Consider the following 25,326-nt stretch of genomic DNA (forward strand, 5'->3'; position numbering starts at 1 on the left):
CAAAACACTGGTGAGGAAGAACAAAGAGAAAGGGAATAGAGCAGGATTTGAAGGGGATAATATGATGGAAGGCAATACACAGTTGGTAATCATAACATTGAATGTGCTGGAATTTTTTTAAATTTTTATTTAGAATGTTTTCCCATGGTTACATGATTCATGTTCTTTCCCTCCCCTCCCCCACAGATGATAAACAATTCTATTAGGTTTTACATGTATCATTGATCAAGACGTATTTCCATATTGATAGTTGCACTAAGGTGATTGTTTAGCGTCTACATCCTCAATAGATCCCCATCAACCCATGTGTTCAAGCACTTGTTTTCCTTCTGTGTTTCTACTCCTATAGTTCTTCCTCTGAATATGCATATAGCATTTCAAATGGTGATAAGTGAATTATGCTATTGGGTTGGCATCTGAGATGGAATAGTGCCAACAGTAATGCATCAGGCCATTTCATGCACAGATTTTAGCTCCTAGGGTCTTCAAAGATTGATTCACTCTCTCAATCTGTCCATTCGACTGGGGTCTGTATATTGAATGTACATGTTGCTTGACTCCTAAGCTCTCATAAACTGTAGCTAAAATCTTGTTCATGAAATGGGAACCAGAATCTGAAGCAATGTGTAGTGGAATGGAGAATTTTGGTATTAATTCTCTCAGTAAGACCTCCACAACAAATGCTGAAGTGTTGCATCTGGCTGGGAAACCTTCTGGCCATTTGATTAATCTATCCACTATCACTAATGCATACCTGTAGCCCTGACACCTTGGCATGGTGATGTAATCGATTTGTAGGCATTCAAATGGTGTATAAGCTAGACGTTTGCCTCCCAGACTGTGGACTTTGGTAACAGACTGGCTGAATTGCATACAAATTCTGCACCTCTGAGAAACTCTCATAGCAACTTCATATATGTCCCTTGCATTCCAATACCTAGTTATAGAATCTGCCAGGCCCAGACTTCCATAATGCCCTTTTTGGTGTAATGCATTGCAAAAGGTAAAATACGGGGATCTAGGCAACATAGGTTTTCTATTTGCCCCCAGCCAAACTCCGTTAGCTACGTATGTACCATGATGTTTCTTCCAATCCTTCATTTCCTTTGGGGAGTATGCGTTTTTTTTTTTTTTTTTTTTTTTTTTTTTTTTAACATTTTTAAACCCTTAACTTCTGTGTATTGGTTCCTAGGTGGAAGAGTGGTAAGGGTAGGCAATGGGGGTCAAGTGACTTGCCCAGGGTCACACAGCTGGGAAGTGTCTGAGGCCAGATTTGAACCTAGGACCTCCTGTCTCTAGGCCTGACTCTCAATCCACTGAGCTACCCAGCTGCCCCGGAGTATGCGTTTTTGAGATCATCTTCCTCCACCAAAGTTAAGTTTAAGATTGTAGGTGGTCCATACCTTGCCCCAAATTTGGCTGTAATGTCTGCACATCTTTTCCCTGATTCCACTGGCCCTTTGATCTTGGCATGGGCCCGATAATGAATTACAGATACTTGGGCTGGTAGTTGGAGTGTGTCTAACAACTGATTTATCAAATCTCCATACGTATCTGTTTGCCATTGGATGTTATGAAACCTCGGTTTTTCCAGAGTTCACCAGAATGATGCACCACTCCGAAAGCATACCGGGAATTGGTAAAAATGTTAGCTTTCCAGTTTTCGGCAAGCTTCAGAGCGTGAATCAATCCAACTAATTCTGCTCCTTGAGCACTCATAGAGGATGGCAATGATGAGTACCAGAGGGTTTCTGAGGCTGAGACTATGGCTGCTCTGGTAAATCCCTGATTGTAAACAATATGATATAGATATAGATATAGATATATCAATAGATATATCACTAGATATGATGATCCATCTATGAATAATGTCAAATCAGGGTTTTCCATGGGCTTGTCGGATAAATATGCCCTTATTTTATGCACGGTGTTAAGTGCATCCTCACAGATCTATAGACTTTCTCCTTCCAGAGGTAAATCTGAGATCAGAGTCGCAGGATTTAAGTTTCTGCACTGGTGAAATGTGATGTTTTCATTAGCCAACAAGATTGCTTGGTATTGTGACAGTCTTTGGGTGGTGAATGCTTGTAGTGTGGTGTTTCTTAAAGTAGATTCCATCTGGTGTGGGGAAAATACTTTCAGCTCATCCCCTAATACCAAGGAAGATGCTTTCCTAATCATGATGGCTACAGCAGCAATAGCTCTCAAACAACTTGGCATTCCACAGATTACTGAATCTAGTTTTGAGCTGTAATAGGCAACTGGTCTAAGGGTATTCTCGTATGACTGTGTGAGAACACTAGAGGCTATCTCTTTGTCCTCATGTACATAAAGGAGGAATGGTTTATTATGATCAGGGATACCTAGAGCTGGTGCTGATAGAGTGAGTGATTTTAGTTTCTCTATAGCATGAACATGGTCTTTGGATAATTTTAACGGTTGCGGAACTTCCTTCCTGGTTAGCTCTATCAGAGGTTTAGTGATGAGAGCGTAACCTGGAATCCAGTTTCTACAGAAACTTGTTACTCCTATGATTGCCCTGAGCTGCTTCTTGGTTTTAGGCAAGCTCAGCCTCTGTATGTCTTGTGTTCTCTTTTGGGAAATCCTTCTGGAGACCTTTTCCAAGATGAATCCTAAATAATTGACTTTTTTCCTCACAAATTGAAGCTTTGATCTGGAAATTTTATGACCCTTTTTGCCTAGCTCTTTAACCAAGTACACGCTCTCTGTATAGCAGACTTCAGCAGATGGTGACGTTTGCAGGATGTCATCATAATGTACCATCTTGCTGTCTTGGAAAGCGATTGACTCAAGGTCTTTCTGCAAAATTTGGCAGAAGACCAAAGCTGAATCCGAAAAACCCTGGGGCAAATGGGTCCATTGGATGGATTTGCCCTCCAATGTGAAGGCGAACAGCTTCTGGTTGTCTCTGTGCAGGGGAACAGAGAAGTATGCAGAGCTCAAGTCCAGCACAGTAAATCAAGCAGCTTTGGGTGGTATGGCTGCTATGATTTGAGATGGACGTGGTACCTCGGCATAGGTCTTTTGCACATGGTCATTAATTGCTCTAAGATTTTGTACTAAACGCCATTGAGTCTTCCCATCAGGAGATAGTTTGGCTTTCTTCACAGGCATGATTGGAGTGTTGTACTATGAGAAGCCATATCTTAATATACCCTGCTGCAATAAACTCTCTATGATGGGTTTCACTCCCTCGATCACCTCTTGGCTTAGTCTGAACTGAGGAATTCTTGGTGGTAAACCTTCCTTCATCTCTATTCTTACTGGTTCTGCAGACAAAATTCTGCCCACCTCATTAGAATTTTTAGCCCATACATAACCAGGAATTGTTCTCAGGAACCTCGTAGATGTTATCAATTTCTTGGTAAGTTGGTTCCTCACTACATGGGTCTAAAAATAAAATGGGGTGGTATTTCAGAGATCTCTTGGGTAGGTGGAGATAGATCTGCCCATCTGGTTGGCATTGGATGGTGGCAGCCAATTTACACAAGAGATCCCGCCCCACAACATTTGAAGGACATGATGGCATCAATAAAAAGGTGTGCTCAAGAGTTAGAGGGCTGAATTTTACCATTTTTACTTTTAGCTTTGGGACTTGTTGAGCTATCCCAGAATCACCTCTCACTCTCAAGGTACCCTGATATTGGCATCCTTCGGGTGCCTCATGCAGAATGGAGCAAGTTGCACCGGTATCCAGGAGTCCATCATAATATACCCCCCTCCCCCGATTTCTAAGGTAACAAGGTAACCCCATTGCTGTTGGACTTCACTGGTACTAGGGGCAATAAAGAATCTTCAGTTTTATCTGTGCACTTGGTTTCGATCCAGTTACACGTATGGTCATTTGCAAGCACTTCTTTAAGTCTTGCTTGGTCAGTGTCAGCTAAACCTGGACTTCCTATAGCATCATGAGGCAAGTCAAGTTTAGAATCAGAACAGAATGTAGGCTTAGAGCTCTCTCTCTCTCTCTCTCTCTCTCTCTCTCTCTCTCTCTCTCTCTCTGTCTGTCTTACTGAGAGCTGGAGAGTCATCATCCATGGTTATTAAGCTATGGTGTGCAGAGTACACAGAATCTTCAGGTTGGCTTTTGCCAAGGGCTGCAGAAATAGAGGTTTGATCTGATTCACCATCCTTTCTGTTATCTAGTGAACTGCCAAGCCCCAAATCAGAAGTTTTCCCATCAATTGTATCAGGGAATGTTTGATAGATAGTTTGTGTTCCCTTCAACACCTCTGGTATGACTCCTGACTCAGAAGCTGACTGGAGTTTACTAGCTAGCCTTGCAGTCTGTGTGGCTGAAGTCAGTTGGTTTGTGTCTCCAACCACTGAACAGACTTCACTGATGTTATTAGTAAGCTCACTGGCTACTGGAGATGACAACTGCTCCCTCTCCCTTCCCCCAGCTTCTGGTTTGAATTCTTCAGCTAAGGGGTTGAGAAAGGTAGGTGTAGAGTTAATACTGATAGTAGGCGGAATAGTTTATCTTTACTTCTCTCAAAAGAAACTGCCAGAGAAGCTGGATGACACTAACTCAGAGAGAATTAGTAAGATAGAGAAGGAAATAGGAAATATAACAGAGAAGCTGGATGACGCTAAATCAGAGAGATTTAGTAAGATAGAGAAGGAAATGGGAAATATGAAAGAGGGCCAAGAGCAACTGCTGGCTTATATAAAAAACCATGCTAAGCATTTAAGAAGGAGGAAACAGTTTAAAAAGAAGTTCCAACAAAAGAGAGAATTATTCCTCCATAGTTCTGCTTTCGAGGATTCCTCCTATGAAAGCGCTCCTGACACACCCTCTCCTCAGCCCATCCCCTGTCCCCAACCCCTACTGCCCCCTCCTCAACCCGTCCCCTTCCCCCAACCTATCCCGCCCCCTCCCCAACCCATACCACTCCATCCCCAGCCTGTCCTGCTCCCACCTCCTCAACCTGTCCAACCCACCCCTCAGCCCCTCCTACAGACAATCAGGGCTCCTGCTATTGCTGCAGGTCATACATTCCCTGCCATTCAGGATAGCACAACACTATTTCCTTTACAAGAAGTACCTACTTTTAATACTGAAGGAGACCTGGTATCTGTAAAACACTTTACTCCCTTCAGCCCTGATGATTTAACTGGATTGAAAAAGAATACGCCTAGTTTTGAAAAAGAACCATTTTTAGTTTTAAAAACATTAGAAAATATATTTGATACTTATGACCCTACTTGGCAGGACGTTGAAAATGTTTTAGGAGCAATTCTGACACATGGTGAGAAAGAGAGGATCATTAATCGGGCCAATCGTAATAAAAGTAAAGACACACCTAACTGGCCCCATAAAAATCCAAAATGGAATTACAACTCTCCAACAGATATTAAAAAATTACATGATGGCAGGCAAGCATTATTAACAGCTGTAAAAGCTTGTGCTGACACAGGATACATGTGGGACAAATTCGAAAAAACTAAATAGCGTGCCGATGAAACTCTGTCCCATTTTATGGACAGACTGATTGAGGTTGCAAGGATATATATGGACCTTGACTTAACCGTAGAAAGGGAATTAAAACATGTACGTAGACAATTTGTAGAAAATTCCTGCAAAGTAGTCAAAGACTATTTTAAGACTCATTGCCCAAGTTGGGATAAAATGAGCCTTGAAGAATTAAGGAAGACAGCATCTTATGTTTTTAGAAGCCAAGAAGGAGAACAGGAGGATGATACTGACTCGATAGATATTTTAAAGGCAGAAAATAAAATGCTAAAGGCAAAACTAAAAAATAAAGGAGAGATTATAGCCCATCTCCAAGAATCCAATACTCAGAACGCTATCTGTTCCTTTTGTGAAAAAAAGGGCCATAAAATGAGGAATTGTAGGACTTTTTAAGAGTATTCGGAAATAATACACAGCCAACAGATAACTATAGGAATAACAGAAACAGGAATAGCAATAATAATGATGATGATTCCAGGAATAGCAATTTTAGGCATGATAGAAATGCTAAAAATAAACCTCGGGATGATGATAGCTCATACCAAATGACCCCACAACAGTATATCTCAAGTGGAGCTCGGCCCCGAACTAATCAGGGTGCTAATGCCCCTCAGGGGGGTGCCCATGGAGCCCAAGCATCTTTATGAAGGTGCGTGGGGGGAGGGACGGCTTTGGAATCAGAAAGGGAAACCTTTGACTTTCCCGACCATGATGTTCTAATGCCTATTATCCCTATACATTCCCCCCCAAATAGTAAGGAACCTTATGTAACCCTAAAAGTGGGTAATTCATGTTATGATTGTTTATTAGATACTGGGGCTTCAAGAGCAGTACTGGTGAGCAAACCAGATGTAAACTGTAATTCTATTGGCTCTCTAAACGTAGTAGGGGTATCAGGGACATCTCAAAAGGTCCCAGAACTTTCTCCTCGTATGGTAAGCCTTGGACCTTTATCAATAGAACACTCCTTTCTTTTAATGCCTGGATCCCCCACAAATTTACTGGGAAGGGATCTATTATGTAAACTTAAAGCCACAATAATTTGTAATCCAGATGGTTCTATGTCACTGGAATTGCCAGAGGACTCTTTAAACCTACTCCCAGTACTTCTTTCAGAAGAGCAGGAAGTAAAAGAGCCTCCCATTTTTAAAATCCCAGATGATATCCCAGAGTCTCTATGGGCTACATCTTCTACTGATGTAGGCCTACTAAAATCAGCTGTACCTGTTCAGATTAGAACAAAAGGAGGACCAGCTCCCTCCATTCCTCAGTACCCTTTATCAAAAGAAGCCATCGAGGGAATTACCCCAGTGATAAATTCACTAATTGAGCAAGGAATAATAATCCCGTGCAAGTCAGAATATAATACACCTATTTTACCCGTCAAGAAGCCGAAATTAGGCCCAGATGGAAAACCCCAATATAGATTTGTTCAGGATCTAAGGGCTATAAACAATCATGTTATAAAGAGACACCAAGTGGTTTCAAACCCAAACACAATTATTTCTTCTATTCCCAGCACAGCCACTTACTTTACGGTCGTGGACCTGTGCTCAGCCTTCTTCTCAATTCCTATTCATGAGAATTCCAGACATATATTTGCTTTTACCTGGAATAATTCTCAGTGGTCCTGGGGGCGTCTTCCCCAAGGATATTGTGAGAGCCCGTGTATTTTTGCGCAGATTTTGAGCCAAGATACAGAAAATATAATATTTAAAAATAGTAAATTGATTAAATATGTAGATGATTTGCTCCTGGCTTCACCTGATGCTGAAACATGCCAGGAAGATAGTAAACATCTTCTTTTAGAGTTACATAAAAGAGGAAATAAAATAGCAAAAGAAAAAGTGCAGTGGTGTCTCCCCAGAGTAGAATATTTGGGGTTCATCTTGACAGCTGGTGCACGACATATATCCCCTAAGCGCATTGAAAATATTCAAAAATTGAGCAATCCTACCACTAAAAAACACTTAAGAGCAATCCTAGGAGCAACAGGTTTCTGCAGACAATGGATCCCTTGCTATGGGGAAATTACTAAACCCCTTATAGCATTAACAAAAGATTCAGTCCCTGAACCACTTAAATTAGAGCCAGAACACAAGTTAGCTCTATCGAATTTAAAACAAGCTATTCTGTCTGCTCCTGCTCTTGGCATCCCAGATTATAACAAACCATTTACTTTATATGTACATGAGCGTAGAGGAGTAGCTTCAGGTGTTTTAACCCAAACTTTGGGACCATACCAGCGTCCAATTGCTTATTATTCAGCTCAGCTAGACCCTATAGCTGCAGGTGCACCACCATGCCTTAGAGGTGTAGCTGCCACAGCTCTGTTAGTGACAAAAACTGTTGATCTAGTATTGGGATGCCCATTAACAATTATGTGCCCACATGAAGTGGAAGCATTACTGCTAAGACATAGAACACAGGCATTTTCTGATCAGAGAATTACAAGGTATGAAATAACCTTGCTAAATAATGAAAATATTACTTTAAAACGTTGTACAACCCTTAACCCAGCCACCTTGCTTCCAGATTTACCAGTTTCAGAAGAACCTTTACATAATTGTGAAACACTAGTGTCCATGGCTGAAAAGCCTCGAGACGATCTCCTGGACACTCCTTTAGAGAATCCTGATCTAGTTTTATTTACTGATGGCTCTTCATTTATGAGGGATGGCATACGCTACACTGGAGCTGCTGTAGTTACAGAATTTAACACTGTATGGTCAGCTTCACTGCCCTCAAATCTAAGTGCTCAAGCTACAGAACTCATAGCTCTAAAACATGCATGTATAATTGCCAAAGATAAAAAGGCTACAATTTATACGGATTCTCGATATGCATTTGGAATATGTCATGCAGTGGGTATGTTATGGCTCCAGAGAGGATTTTTAACCTCAGCTGGAAAATCTATAGCTAATGCAAAAATTATTAATGAAGTTCTTTCTGCTCTCCAGCTACCTGAAACCCTAGCTGTAGTTCACTGCTCTGCTCATACAGGTGGCACTGACCCTGTCTCTAAGGGAAATAATCGGGCAGATATTGCTGCAAAGCTAGCAGCAATAGAAGGGCCTGAATTAATTTTAACATTAACAACCACTGATGACTTAAATTTATCACTTTCCTATGATGAGAAGGAAATAACAAAATGGAAGAAGAAATTTAAAGCCAAACAGATAAATGGAGTATGGGTGTCCTCTGAAGGAAAACCCCTGCTCCCTAGACACTTTTATCGCCAAATTTGCCAATCTATTCATAAAAATGGTCATTTTGGTACCCAGGGCATCGTGGACTCTGTTAAGAGAGTATGGATAGCTCCTGGCATAACCACTATAGCCTCTAAAGTGTGTGCAGCTTGCCCTACTTGCCAAACATATAACCAACACGCTTTTCGTGGCAAGGCTTTTGGTGGGCATCCATTAGCTTACACACCTTTTGAGCACCTACAAATTGATTTCATAACAATGCCAAAGGCTGGACAATATAAATTCTGTCTGGTCATAGTGGATCAACTGACCAGGTGGCCAGAAGCATTTCCTACTGCCCGAGCCACGTCAGCCTTTGTTGCCAAGGTGCTTTTAAAAGAAGTCATTCCTCGTTTTGGTCTGCCTGCACGTATTGACTCGGACAGAGGGAGTCACTTTACTGATTCAGTTTTATCTGAAATATATTCATGCCTGGGGATAACTCCAAAATTCCATGTACCATATCACCCCCAGAGCTCAGGCCAAGTTGAACAGATGAACAGAGAACTTAAAACCATGATTGGCAAATTATGTACTGAAACACATCTAAAATGGCCTGAAATTCTCCCTCTAGCTCTATTTTATCTTAGAAGCAGACCTAGGGGAGATCTACACATCTCACCATATGAGATGCTTTTTGGACATCCTCCTATACAAGCTAAACCTTTTTCTCCTGCATATACATCACTATTAGGAGGAGATACTTCTATTGCTTCCTATATACAGGAATTGCAACACAGACTGCGCGAACTCCATGAATCTGGAACTGCAGTACAAGCAGGACCAATAGACTTTTCACTTCACGACCTGAATCCAGGAGACAAAGTGTATATAAAGAACTTCCAGCGCACTGGGGCAACCCAGCCTTCGTGGGATGGCCCGTTTGAAATTTTAATAACCACCCCAACAGCTATAAAGATCGGAGAAAAAGACTCTTGGATTCATTACTCACATGTAAAGAGGGCATCTTCTATTGAATCTGATTGACTGTTTCCTGTTACCTACATTGGAGATAACAGTTCATGGACTCATGGATGCTAATTTGGAATCATTGGTTTGTCTTGATTCTTTCCCTGATTTTATTTTTAAATTTTCTTATTGATTTACCTAATATCTTTTAATAGAATAATTGATATTTTTTTTGTCCTTTTTCTCATTTCTTGTACTTGAGTACATAATCACTTAATTTTTTTTTCATTATTTTTTGCAATGCTATAATTTTAATATATATAATTGCTGTAATATTACTGCTTACTCACAAGGTTTAGACTCCAAGAACTTGCCATATATTGTTAAATGTTATGGGACTGTGATTAATGCTTCTGTCTAATTCCAGGAGAAGGGAACACATGAGCCATTAATGGTGCTAAGGAAAGCACAAGGTCATGAAGACCGACCGAAAAATCCAATGGGATTTCTGAGAACATCTGCACAGTGCCAAGGAGCACAAGGTTAAAGAGATCATACATATACAGGTGGGATTGAAGTACTCCCACGCCAACACTGAGGACTTGAACTCAGTGTAAGAATCGAAGCTGCGACGCTTAACATATGTTAAGACGTAGGACTCTCTGAACTACACTGCCAGTCAGGTACCGCAGGTTGGCTATTATCTGGCTCACCCATATATTCCTGAGAGTAAAGGGAATGACAGACGCTTCCCTTGCATTTAAATCTGGTCTTTTTTTCTCTCTTATAGAATGGCAACTTCCTGTAGTCTTAGCTGTAAATGGGTAAGTGCAGTATTACTGCATTGTATCCTACAGACTAGTAGGATGGAAATTATAATTGATTAGACCCTAATACAAGGGCCTGTTATAATTTTATTTTGTTTTCTTCAAAAATTTTTTTATGTACATAACTTTTGATATTTGATTTTGATTTTAATGCCTTTTCTTTTTCAAAAGTTTCAATTTTGTTCTATTGATTTTTATATTTTTTTCTTTCTTTTTTCTTTTGAATTGACTTATACAACCCCATGACTCATTTGTATATATTGAGCTGATCTGGGTATTTCTTTCTAAATACCCACGTCAGGGGGGATTGTATTTTTATAAAATCCAAGATTAATCGTATTTTTATTATATTCAAGATTTAATTTTGGTTTTGTTTGAGAAAATTCTCAGGGAAAGAAACTTGCTGATTCCTTAATCCAGAGAATGAACTGTTTGCAGAGAGATGCCTGAAGAACCTATGTTTAATCAAGAGATCCAGAATGAACTTTGGGTTGCAATTGATTGAACTGATGGGGTTTGTTGCATCAAGTGATCCAGAACGAACTTTGGGTACTAATGAATGAACTGATGGGTTTTGAACAGTTACTTTAATTGTACATGTTATGCTGATTGGGGACTGCCCCCAATTGGTTTCTTGTCAACGCGCTTAGCAAAACATTGGTTTTGCTTTCTCTCTTTTCCATTCCCCTCTTATCTCTAACTATTGTAGTTAGAAGGACCTTTGTGGTAGAAGATGGTTGTGTAACATGATCACTTGGGGTGACTAGGCACCCAATGATCATCAGGGGGGATTGTGTAAATAGAATTAGCCAGATCCCATTAATAGTCAAAAATCTACTCAACCCAGGCGTGCTAATGATGTCACTCCCACCTCCCTTAGTGGGGAGGGGAGACGAGTTACCCACACGTGACAATAAGAAACAAATCAAGAATAAGGGACTGCCCTTTGGGCAGTCCAAATCAATGTAGAAACTGCCATTTGTCCATTTGAATTAGAGGTGGACCACAGGAAGTGATGAAAGACACGATCTCTTTAAGTAAGTTAGTGAACTTCCTGTGGGGGCAGTTGCCGTCTGGAACTGGAGGAAGAAGCATCTCCTGAGACCACAGACAGCTTACACTCTGTATTGTCACGTGGGTAAGTTAGGCTGGCTTCCTTGGCCTAGCTGGGCCAATTCTAAACTCTGCCTATCTGGCTGTTGGGCCCTGTGGCTTACAGCTTCATTTATTTAGACTTTAACCTCCCTTTTCTCTTTATCCCTACTTTACCTACCTGATTGTAAATAAACTCCTCAACCTGATGCTGACTTGGGTCTGATTTAATTACGGAATCAACCTGAATTGTTGATTCCTGGCGGCCACATATTTTTAATATATAACTAAATTTTAATTCTTACACTAGATACTTGGATTCCACAATCTCCAACTGGAGAATTGTGTGCTTGTCCAGTTCCTTCCCTTCTCTTATCTGTTTCAGAACCTGAAAGAGCAGTCTGATATTTTCTATAAGTTCTCCAGAGTCAGTATCATGTTTAGGGGCTGAGCTTGAGCCAATCAATTGCCATAAGTGAATCAATACCCTCTTTGAGACCAATAGGAATCGCCAAATTGTTAAGACAAGAGCTATAGCTGTTGGAATAAAGCAAATGCATTCTGCTAAAGTCAGAGCACACCACTTATAATAGTCATAAATTTCTAATAGTTGTTGTACAAAATTGGGAACTTTGACAAAATAAAAATCTATAGCACCTTACATCATTGACCAGGTTAGAAGTGAAAGGGTAGACAGAATGAATATAACTCTAGCTACCCCCATTTTGTCTTGTCCAGAAGATTGTAGGTTGTTCAACCTAACTATGCTCGCCAGATATGTTATGGAATAAAATGGGAATATGAAAGAGCTAATCAATAGGCTTGTACTTGAGGGCACTCTGGGTGATATCAGCTGGGTCACCAGGCAGGAAGGCTATCTCTACAATATAAGATGAATTGGGTCAGTCAGAGATTGTATGGGTCTGGCTGAAGGGTTTACTCGGCCCCTGTTGCTACTAGGCTCCCGTGAGGGGAGGAGTAAAGAGGCCCCTCCCTGCTGGTGAAAACTGAAACCTACAGGAAGTGAAAGCTGGCCACTTCCTTCCCAAGATGGATGCCTGGTTTAGCCCTCAAGAAATAAAGGAAAGTTATTCCTTTCCTTCTTCAGCCTTTGCTCTACTACTAGTGGGTACAATGATTCAGCAGAAGCTCTTTGTATAAAGCCAAAGGGGTTTATTAATGCCAAGGGTAAGCTGAGGGAAAAAGAGATTAGGGTTTGGTAACTGCTGCTAAGGGAGGAGCTGGTGCTGGGGGAAAAGGTCACAGAAGAGGGGATGAAGCTAAGGGAGGCAGCTCCCTCAGCCAGGGATAATTTCACTGCCCTGAGGTAATAAGGTTTAGTGGATTGCTGGATGAGGTGATGGCTTGGTTTAGGTTTGTCCCTTCCTGACTATAGAAGCCAATTCCCACAATTTCCACCCACCAAATACCCTCCTCCCAGGGCCCAATGGGGAAATCCAGGGAATAGCAGAATGTCAAGGGAGAGGTCAAGGGAAATCAGGCAAAGCCCCAAAGCCCCCAAAGCAAAAAGGCCCTTCAGTTGGTGCTCCAGGGATATTTATAGACCAGCTCTAATGGTTTTCCTGTAAGACCAGCATTCTATTCCCTCCAACTGCCAGGGGTTGCTACAGTTGGTTTGCAAATGCAAGGGATTTTTGCTGCAACCCTGCATTACAGTTTCTATTCCTATAGTTCTTCCTCTGAATATGGAAAGTGTTCTTTCTTATAGGTCCCTCATAGTTGTCCTGGATCATTGTATTGCTGCTAGTAGAGAAGTCCATTATGTTCGATTGTACCACAGTGTATCCGTCTCTGTGTATAATGTTCTCCTGGTTCTGCTCCTTTCCCTCTGCATCAGTTCCTGGAGGTTGTTCCAATTGACATGGAATTCCTCCAGTTCATTATTTCTTTGAGCACAATAGTATTCCATTACCAGCAGATACCACAATTTGTTCAGCCATTCCCCAATTGAAGGGCATACCGTTGTTTTCCAGTTTTTTACCACTACAAAGAACGTGGCTATAAATATTTTTGTACAAGTCTTTTCCCCTATGAGCTCTTTAGGCATAATGATGAATGTGAATGGAACGAACTCACCCATTAAATGGAAGCAGAGAGCAGAGTGGATTAAAAACCAGAATCCTACTATATGTTTTTTACAAGAAACACATTTGGGATAGGGTGACACACACCTTTTCAAGGTAAAAGAATGCAGCAGAATTTATTATGTGTCTTTAAAGTAAAAAAAAAAAAAGCAGGAGTAGCAATCCTGATTCTAGACAAAGCTAAAGTAGAAATCGAACTGATTAAAAGAGATAAGGAAGGTAATTTTACATTCTGAAAAAGGGTACTATAAACAATGATGTAATATCATTACTGAACATTTATGCACTAAATGGCATAGCATCTAGATTTCTTACTTTTTTTTTTAAACCTTTACTTTCCGTATTGGATTCAATACTGTGTATTGGCAAGTGTATGAGGCCAGATTTGAACCTAGGACCTCCTGTCTCTAGGCCTGGCTCTCAATCCATTGAGCCACCCAGCATCTAGATTTCTAAAGGAAAAATTAAAAGAGCGCAAGGAGAAAATAGATAGTAAGAACATATTAGTGGGGAATCTCAACCTTCCTCTTTCAGAACTAAATCAAACCAAAAAATAAATAAGAGTGAATGAAATGCTAGAAAAATTAGAGTTAATATATATCTGGAAAAAAACTAAATAGGGATTAAAAGGAATATACCTTCTCAGCAGTGCATGGTGCATATACAAAGACTGACTATGTACTCGGGCATAGAAATATTGCAAACAAATGCAGAAAAGCAGAAATAATAAATGCAACTTTTTCAGATCATAATGTGATAAAATTATTCTTAATGAGGGTCCATGTAAAGGATAAAATTAATTGGAAACCAATCAATCTAATTCTTCAAAACTGGTGGGTCAAAAAAGAAATTATAGAAACAATTATGGACTTCATTAAAGAAAATGACAATAAGGAGACATCATATCAAAACCTTAAGGATACAGCCAATGCAGTACTCAAGGGAAAATTTATATCTCTGGGTGCCTATAGCAACAAAAACGTCAATAAATTGACTTTGCAACTTAAAAAATTAGAAAAAGAACAAATTAAAAATCCCCAAATAAAAACTAAATTAGAAATTCTAAAAATTAAAGGAGAAATTAATTAAATTGAAAGTAAAAGAACTATTAAACTAATAAATAAGACCCTGGTACTTTGAAAAAACAAATAAAATCAATAAAGTACTAGTTAATCTAATGAAAAAAGAAAGAAGAGAATCAAATCAAATAATATCAAAGATGAAAAGGGTGATCTCACCTTTAAAGAAGAGGAAATTAAGGTAATTATTAAGAACAATTTTGCCCAATTATATGACAATAAATATGACCATCTAGGTGAAATGGGTGAATATTTACAAAAATTGCCTAGATTAACAAAAGAGGAAATAAAATACTTAAATAATCCCATCTCAGAAAAAGAAATTGAACAATCCATCAAGGAACTTCCTAAAAAATCCCTGGGGGCAGAAGTGAATTCTATCAAACATTTAAAGAACAACTAATCCCAATACTTTATAAACTATTTGACAAAATAAGCAAAGAAGGAGTCTTATAAAATTCTTTTTATGACACAAATATGGTATTGATTCCCAAGCCAGGCAGACCAAAAACAGAGAAAGAAAACTACAGATGAATCTCCTTAATAAACACAGATGCAAAAATATTAAATAAAATACTAGCAAAAGTATTCACTATGACCAGGTGGGATTTATACAAGGAATGCAAGAATGGTTCAATATTAGGAAAACCATTCACATAATTGACCATATCAATAATCAAACCAACAGAAATCATGTGATTATCTCAATAGATGCAGAAAAAGCCTTTGACAAAATACAACATCCATTCCTATTAAAAACACTAGAAAGTCTAGGAATAGAAGGGCCGTTCCTCAAAATAATAAATAGTATATATTTAATACCATAAGCAAGTATCATCTGCAATGGGGATAAATTAGAAGCCTTTCCAATAAGATCAAGAGTGAAGAAAGGGTGCCCATTATCACCTCTATTATTTAATATTGTATTAGAAATGCTAGCAGTAGCAATTAGAGAAGAAAAAGAAATTGAAGGGATTGAATGAGGAAACTAAACTATCACTCTTTGCAGATGATATGATGGTATACTTAAATAATCCTAGAAAATCAACTAAAAGGCTAGTGGAAATAATTAACAACTTTAGCAAAGTAGTAGGATACAAAATAAACCCAAATAAATCATCAATATTTTTATATATTTCCAACAAAATTCAGCAGTAGGGGTTAAAAAGAGAAACTCCACTTAAAATCACTCTAGATAATATAAAATAATTAGGAAATTATCTACCAAGACAAACACAGGAATTATATGAACACAGCTACAAAACACTTTTCACACATTTAAAACTATATCTAAATAACTGAAAAAATATTAATTGCTCATGGGTAAGATGAGCTAACATAATAAAAATGACAATCCTGCCCAAAATAATCTACTTATTCAGTGCCATAGCTATCAAACTACCAAAAAACTTTTTTATAGAATTAGAAAAAATTATAACAAAGTTTATCTGGAAGAACAAGAGATCAAGAACATCAAGGGAAATAATGAAAAAAACCATGAAGGATTAAATTGTACTATAAAGCAGTGGTCATCAAAACAGTATGGTATTAGCTAAGAAACAGATAGACTAGGGGTAAAAAAAAACATTCAGCAAGCTAATGTTCGATAAACCCAAAGCTCCTAGCTTCTATTTGGATCTCTACCTTTTATTACAACATTTTTTATAATATATATATGAAAACTGTTATTCAGGGTGGTATGGTGCTTAAATAAGATGGGCCTGATGAAGGTGGCCCAAGATCCTAGATGGTATGTGGATCTAAGCTGAGTGAAGAGAGGGATGTCTGAATGGCCACCAAGGTATGCTGGTAACCACCAGGGTTTATAAATGTTCAGCTCAGCTAAGCACTTGATCCATGAACTGTGCCTAAGCCAAAGTGAATAAGTGAGAAGCTGATTATTGATCCACACAGCTCCTCTGGTTACTTGGCTTGGGGCTGGATTGATGGATAAGGTTTATGTTAAGGATAATAACTGATAAAGTTGGATAATGCGATTTACTCAACTATTTCCTTCCCCCTTAGAGATATCTGCTAGGTTATCCTTCAGAGTAACACCAGTCTTCACTTAACTTTGTTTGAGGCTTTAATACTAGTAAACTCAAAGGGGCAGGATTCAGGATAAGGAAAGTGATGCTGGGGAGGGCTATGCTAATCTAATGGAAGCTAATCAATCACTAGCAAGTGAGCAGCTGGCTGGAGTCACAGACTCTGGTCAGGCCCGGCTGTGGCCTAGACCAGGTGAAAGTAAGGCTTATGATCTTTTTCTTCTTGATGTGTATTTGATGTGTATCTCTCAGCCCTAATCAGCAATAGGTGAATTGATTGCTTGAGGCAGTAAGGTACAGATGCTGGAGTGCAGGTCTATAGATCTACCCACCCATACCAACCAGGACCCTTCTGAAGTCTTCTGCCCCTGGGCTTTTATAGTGGTGGTAGCGACTGTCTTTTGCCCTTGGCTCATGCCATCTGGGTAAATTCTAAATTCTGTAACTGACAATCTGTCACTCAAGTTGGTCTACATCTTCTTCCCAGAAGTTGTGATTACAAAACCTATCATCCATTCAGAAGGTTCTAGGTATTCTAAAGTCATTTTTAAAGACCCCTTATAAAATTATGATTTAAATTTAAAAGGTTTTGTACAAACAAATCCAATACAAGCAAAATTATAAGGAAAGCAACAAACTGAGAGAACATTTTCATAATGAAACTCTCTGACAAAGGTTTAATTTCCCAAATATGTAAGGAACTAAGTCAAATATACAAAAAAATCAAGCCATTCCCCAATCAACAAATTGTCAAGGGATATGAATAGGCAGTTTTCATATAATGAAATCAAAACTATCAATAAGCACATGAAAAAGTGTTTTAAATCATTCCTGATTAGAGAAATGCAAATTAAAACAATTCTGAGGTACCATCTCATACCTAGCAGACAGGCCAATATGGCAGCAAAGGAAAGTGATAAATTTGGAGGGGATGTGGCAAAATTGGGACACTAATACACTGCTGGTAGAGTTGTGAATTGGTCCAACCATTCTGGAGGGCAATTTGGAACTATGCCTAAAGAGCTTAAAAGATTGCTGTATTTGACTTTGACTGTATTATTAGAAATTTTGGGGTCCTTGAACTATATTTCCCAATAGCCCACTGGCTTCCTGTCATTATGTAATGATGTAGACAGTTACGTGATGACATACAGAGGAGCATAAAATTGAGTGGCTGGCATTCTTCCTCTTTGCTCTCTATGATGTTGGTGGCAGGCAAGGGCATGCTTTTTAAACTGACTAGCTAGCATGGCGCATGGCTTTATTTTCTATTGGCTACTAATAAATCTTTAAAAAACCCATAAATATTTCAAAGTTATCCTTTTATATTAATTTTATTTTTTACATTGTTGATGACCCCTTGAAGTTAGAGAACAAACTTTCAATTTTTTAAGATAACCTAGACAAATTTTTTGCCAAGCTGCCTTCTGTTTCTGATCTTTCAACCTCTGGCTGCCTGTCCTCCAGTGATCCCAGATCCTGGATGTTCCCTGCTGCTGCTGCTGTTCCCACTATTCCCGATCCAAAACAGTGCCTGGAGCTGCTGCCTCTACTACTTGGAGCCAGTCTCCTGAGGCTTGAGAAGTATAACCCCCCTTCTTTTTCTTTTTTTTTTTTCTTTTTTTTTTAAACCCTTAACTTCTGTGTATTGGCTCCTAGGTGGAAGAGTGGTAAAGGTGGGAAATGGGGGTCAAGTGACTTGCCCAGGGTCACACAGCCAGGAAGTGTCTGAGGCCAGATTTGAACCTAGGACCTCCCGTCTCTAGGCCTGACTCTCAATCCCCTGAGCTACCCAGCTGCCCCCCCCTCTTCTTTTTCATTGTGCACAGCTGAGAGTTTCCTTGCTGCCTGCCTTGGAAGCCCAGTGTGTTTCCTCTTAGACATTAAAGGGCTTTTACCTGAGGAGCTTCTATGCCCTTCCCCCCATACCCCCATGTGGGTTTTTGAGCCTGCTGCTGGTCAAGTTCCTTCCCCAGTTAGGTTTCCATGCCCTGCCTTTTGGGGAGGGGATTGAAATAGCACCCCAAGGGGAAAAGGAAAGAAAGGTTACTCTTTCAAACAAGAAGTAGAATGGCAAGCATGGCCTGCATTGCCTATTTCAAAGAGATCCCAGTTGTGGGATGTTTTTCCTTCCTACCATTCCTTGCAATTATCCTGACTAATCTTAAGATTCAGGGAACTATATCCATTATGAGGGTCATCCACACTATGCCCTATACAAAATTCTCCCTTGCTATGGGAGATTCCAGAGCTTAGATAAAAGGAACTCGAATGTATAGGAAAAAAACCCAAAGCTTTAGAAGTCTGGAGGCAAAATTAGTAAGCCTCCTCAGACTCCACTGTTTTTTGAAAGTCTCTGTATCTTATTATACTTTGCTGATTGTTGTTTTAATATTAATTTTGTTGTTTTAAGTTCTTATGTTAATCTGATCAATATCTTTCTGTTACACTGAATCATTTTAAGCTACTATGTTTTGGGCTATTACATAAATTCTGTTCATGATTTTATTGGACCTCCCTAATAGTGAACAAGTCTATTCTGATTGGTAAAAAGGTTTCAGACTACATTGCTTATAACTTGTCATTTGCTTATATTATTGTATTTGCTAATTTCTTTGAGGTTTAAATTTCCTTTTTTTTAAATTTTATCTGTATTAAGCTAATTAATATCTATCCTATTATATGATTCTTTATCTGTACCATTTCCCCATGATTTTACTGAGCACATATCATTGTAAAAATGCATTCAACTTACACAAACCCTTTCACAAGACTATATGTCGCTATACAAGTCTTTTCTTTTACTTTGCCTTTATTAATTGTCACATATGGTGATGGATGGTCTCCATCAAAATTGGTTACAATTGTATACAACTTTTGAAGAATATGATGACTTAAGAATTTAAATTGTAATTTTATAAGGGGTCTTTAAAAATGACATTAGAATACCTAGTACCTTGTGAATGGATGATAGATTTTCATATATATATATTATAAAGAATGTTGTATTAAAAGGTAGAGAACCAAATAGAAGTTCCTACCCAAACTTTTTATATATAATGCAGGAAGCCAAAAATAGCTCCTGCATGCTTCATCAGAAGGATCTAAAATTCTTGGTGATATTTTAGACACAAAAAGTTTTTTTTTAATCAGCTTTGTGTTTTTTTTTTCTAGGCTCTGCCCCACATTTAGATGGAGGCAGTAATAGATTTTGTTAAAAATATCTCAGCCAAGGTTGAATGATTTGCTATACCTGTAGAATTTGTGACAAATATAAATTTTTAAAATATCACACGGTAAGTGGCTACATAGAAACTTATGTGAATCCTGTAGGATAGTGGGTTTTTTGGCTATTTTGTCATTAAATGTGTTATTGTAATTTTGGGGAATTTGGTATTATATTTGAATGTGCATTATCTACTACTGTTTTATTTTTATATATCTGTTGTTTTGTAAAAAAATCATTTGCACTCACACAGTAGTTTATGGCAAAGCTTAAAAGGAAATGGATCTGATTTTTTGGATGAAAACCCTTTCATTGATTCTAAGCTATACATTTTTGATTTTTAAAACATTCTTTTATTAATGCATACCCAAAAAGCTTTGGACTATGGAAATCTGTCATTTATTGATAAATGTTATGGTACTGTGATTAATGATTCTGTCTGATTCCAGGAGAAGGGAACAAAAGGACCCACTATACAGTGCAAAGAAGCACAAGGTCAAGGAGACCAGCCAATCCCAATAGGATTGATGAGAATCTACACAGTGCCTAGAAGCACAAGGTAAAAAAAGACCATACCAATCCAGGTAGGATTGATGAACCGTCCACACCAATACTAAGGACTTGAACCTAGTGTTTTTCTGACATATTTTGGAGGCCAGCTTTCCTTTCCCTAACCCACATCCAAGTCAAGTACCAAAGGTTGACTATCATCCTGGCTCATCCTATCCCTGGGAGTAAAGGCAAATCAGACCAGGGAATGACATTTCCCTTTCACACAAAAATCTGGTCCTTTATTCTCTTTTATAAATGTGACAACTTTCTATAGTCCTGGCTACTGAATGAGTAAATGAGTGATTACAAAAATCACTTTAATTGGGCCTTGATTCAAGGACCTATTATAAGTTTATTTTTCCTTTACTTACATGTTTACACATAATACTTTTGACATTTTATATCTCATCCACAATTTTTTTCTTCTCTTTTAATTTTTTTGATGTTTTTGGATTTCTTTTGATAATTGATAGTAAAACCAATAGCTGCTTACTAGAAAGCTAGGGATGACTGGAAAACTATGGACATCACTTGAAGGGGAATTCCTGGGATGGGAGTCTTTTTGAGACTGTGTGAATCTAGGACCAGGTCTGGGACTAAGGCTTCCAAGGCAGCTTTTGTGGAAAGCAAGGGCTAAGGGATTCAATTGAGTCACATGCCACTTCCTCTTCTCCATCTAGGACTACAGCCTTCCCTGACAGCATACAGAATTCTAGCCTCTCTGGTTCTGGCTACAGGAAACCTTCAAAAGCAACACTTAGTTGTGATATTTGTGTTGTGAGTTTATTTCCTCAGTTCGAAAGCAGAAAGGGATTCAAAACAGTCCAAGCCCATCACAGAAGTAAGATATTCAAGCTGAGGTAAGATATTAAAACTATACCACCCTTAGATCACTAGGTACTTATCAAAATAGCATTTTTATACTCTGGCTTTGTGGTTTCTCTAGGAGGGCTCTTTTGACTTATCCCAAGTTGTTTTATCTGAGAGGCATAATTGAGGAAAAATATCCTACATAGATATATAGCTATTTTTTGTATGCAACTAAGAAAAAGATTGATCTTAATTCTTCCCAAAAGAGGAACGAGAGATTTAAGGGAGCTTATAGGAGAAAATGATGCCCTCCAGAAGAGTCAAGCAATTAGAGATCAGAAACTGTCTCAAGTAGGGACCCACCAGGACCTGTTAGATCTTTGCTCTTTTCCTTGTCCTGGAGACAATCCAACAGGGACTATCCCTGAAACCCTCTTGCCCACTGCCCCTAGAAGGGTCTAACGTTAAGATCACCCTGAGAAAACAACCATTATCTGAGGCCCTCCAGAAGGGATCCAAACTACCAGGAGGAGGGAACCTAACCTTATTCCTCTGTATTAATTCCCCCCAAACTAGTGGTACCCCACAGTCAAATCAGAGCTTAGGCATGGAGAAATGAATTAGGGATGAGCTGAAAATTTGCAGATTCTTTTTTAATGTGTTCAACTTTGGCATAGACAAACCAATTGATGACTCCTTATTGGTCCTGTGGTCCCAACCTCAAAGTAAACCCTCCTGGCCAAAGTCCCTACCCTAGGGACTCCAACCACCTGGAATAGGAACTTGTTGTTGCTGTACATCTATAATTCAAATATATTAAGAATTTATCAGATTTCTTTACTTAAGAATACTAGATAAAGAATAGGAGTAGCTTTAGATAGATTTTGATTATGCTTAGGAAGGGTGAAAGCAAAAGAGAATTCTGGTACATTACCATTGGAGGCAGGCAACAGGAGAAACTCATAATTGGCACAACCAACTTCAGTAACAGAATAGTGTCACCAAAACAGGGCGGGAAGAAAAGGGAATGAGGAATTTAGGAATCAGGCCAAACTTTTGTTTATGTCTCAATTTGGGCTAAGGACAACTTTATTAAAGGAGCAACCTTAAGATCATTTGTTTATTCAAGCAGTAATCTATTTATTAAAGATAAATGATAATTTCTATTTTGGTAATTAAAATTTTCTATCATATTGTTTGTGTGAAATAAATAGGTTAGGGTAGCTAGGTGGCACAGTGGATAGAAAACCAGGCCTGGAGTTAGGAGGATCTGGATTCAAATCTGGCACTATTTGCCTAGCCCTTGCCCTTTTGATTTGTAACGAAGACAAAAAAAAAAAAATAAGGTTTCAAAAAAAGATAGAAAGAGTTTTGTAGACTTGTGGATGTGTAAAGTATATGGACATAAACATAACTTGAAATGAAAAATAACTTGAACAACCAAGTCCCAATTGGTATTATACTCTGAAGTAACATAAGCTTGTCTTAAATTCTCATTCTTGTTCTTGAATCTACTTACCTCCCCTCATTATTAGAAAGATTAAATGATATTTAGAAAGCATAGTACGAGTTTAATAAAAGCATATTTCCTTTTTTCCTTTTCTCCTTAAGGTACATACATCTGTTTATCATTTTTCTTCTCCTATTCTTTCTACCTTAAAATGCCTTGACACCATCTCCTACTTTTCCTTTCTTCTAACAAAGAAATGGCCATTTTTGCCAAGGGCAACTTCCTTTACTTGTGCACTTAATCCCTTCTCCTGGAATATTCTGTACCAGCTTGCTTCCATAAACTCCTCAAATCCTAAATCTCTCTCTAACAAATGGTTCTTTCCTCCCCATCTTTAATAAAAATATCTATCTTACATCCTACCACAACCCTCAAGATATTATTTTTTATTACCCTCCCTTTCTTGGCCCAAATTAACCAAACTGCCTTTACTTTCCTCTTTCACTCATTCCTCAACTCTTTGCAACTTCAAATCACAATTGAAAGTGTTTTTTAAATTGGCAAATCTTTTTTTTTTTTGTCTGTTGCATGCAACTCCACATTCGGACCAATTTTCATTCTCATTTGTTGTCTTATCATTCACATTATGGCCCCTAACTATAGGTATTGCCAAAGGTTTTGTCCTAGCCCCCTTCCTTGCTCCTTCTTTACTTTCTTATTAACATCCTACATCTATTGTCCTGAGCTTCAGTTGCCATTCTGAAGACATGTCTAAAACTGAAATCATCTTTCTCTCTAACCTCCCCCTTCCTTGAAAGGCACTACCATTATTCCAGTGTCTCACTTGGTAAATATTGCCTTTACCACTTTCACCACATCTCCTGTACTCATCTGACTCTAATCCTACTTCTAATTTTAGTTCATTTGCCTCAAGTCTCTTGACTTGGCACACACTGCTCCCAAAGTAATTTTCCTTAAATATAGATGTGACCTTGTGGTTTCTCTCCTCAACCAATTCTAGTGACTTACTCTTCCCCCTGGGATAAAATATAATTTCCTTGCTTTATCTATCTTTCTATCCTTATTGATATTGTGAAAGGAGGAATGTTCATAGAAAAGGGGACACATGATAATTAAAAAGGGGATGTTTTCCTTGGCCTCAGAAGATGCAAGAAGCAATGTTGCAAAGACTTAAATTTAAACTTGCTGGGACAAACTTATATCTGTAACTGTCCTTAGCGTAACAAGTAGATTCTCTATAGAGGCCTTCAAAGACTGGACTTAGGGTAAGGATTAATTTTTGGATATGGGTAGGTATTTTCAACTCAAAATAATGTGATTCTTAAAACAAATGTTTGGAAAAAGGCATTACTGGCATATGTGGTTGTAATTTATGGATTCAATGGAATTCCTTCTAGTTTTCAGTTCAATGATTAGAGGTTATAACATTGGCTAACTCATGACAACATCAAATGAATTTATTCTTACCTTTGTTGATATCTAAAATAATTGTCCTTCATTCCTATTCTAAAACATAGTCTGTTGTATTTCTTTAGTCAAATGCACTAACCTTTTAACTGGTAAAGGTGTGATAATTTTGGTGGTTCCTTCATTCATTCCATTTTCCATATTTGCAGTAGCCTGGTTTATACTGTTTGATCCTAATTGGAAAAAAACCCCAACAAGATAAGGACATGGATGGAAGAAGAGAAAAAGTTAACTTCAACGATTCATGCATTCAACAAATATTTCTTAAGTACCTAGTATAAGCAGTGTATTAAGGGTAGAGGCTGGGAAGATATAACTTTGAAATTTATTGTCTGGTTTGATCCTTGCATTATTAGATATTTGTGGGCACATTTGACTATCCTGTTTTATAGGGAAGGAATACAACTATAGAGTACTTATTAACAATCATATAAATTTTTGTTTCAAATTTGAAGCCAAGATTATTCATTGATACAAATCATTAACTGATTCTAACTATAGTAGTGCTTTATGTATTACATGATGCTAAGGGAAAGAAGAGAACAAGAGAATGTAAAAACAACATGGATGGGGTAACACATAACAATGAATCATAATTAAGAGTTTTTCCCACCAGGAACATCATGTGTGCTGACCTTGATCTATCTCATTCTCCTTTAAAGGCATCAATATGGCTCCCAATTACACTGATGTTTACTCTATTTGTAACAGTATTTATTAAAGCTATAGTAATTTATTGGGTACAACATAATTAACAATTTAAAAAGAAAACATTGTCTACAATTCGCTGCAGAATAGTTAACAAGCTTAAGCAATAGAGGGAGTTTGTTCACTGCAAGGAGTTTCTCTGGGAGTTCATTTATGACTTGTTTAGCTAATTTTTCTGATATTGAGTTATTTAAATTTTGTGATTATCCATTCCATCAGTTTGGTTGGAAAATGGGTAAAATATTTAATAATAGTCCTGATTTCTACTTCATTTATTGTGACAACTC

The 25,326-nt window shown here is 38.3% G+C and overlaps 1 protein-coding gene across 1 annotated transcript in view; it reads right to left on the reverse strand.

The window, feature by feature from the left end:
- EPB41L4A (erythrocyte membrane protein band 4.1 like 4A) overlaps positions 1–25,326 on the reverse strand; it is a 235,407-nt gene that overhangs the window by 38,096 nt on the left and 171,985 nt on the right. The window contains exon 13 of the mRNA XM_044662157.1: positions 24,414–24,504. Within this exon, the coding sequence (XP_044518092.1) occupies positions 24,414–24,504 (91 nt within the window). The remainder of the gene's footprint in view (positions 1–24,413; positions 24,505–25,326) is intronic.

Source organism: Gracilinanus agilis, chromosome 1 (genome assembly GCF_016433145.1).
Source record: "Gracilinanus agilis isolate LMUSP501 chromosome 1, AgileGrace, whole genome shotgun sequence".
Lineage (NCBI taxonomy): Eukaryota > Metazoa > Chordata > Mammalia > Didelphimorphia > Didelphidae > Gracilinanus > Gracilinanus agilis.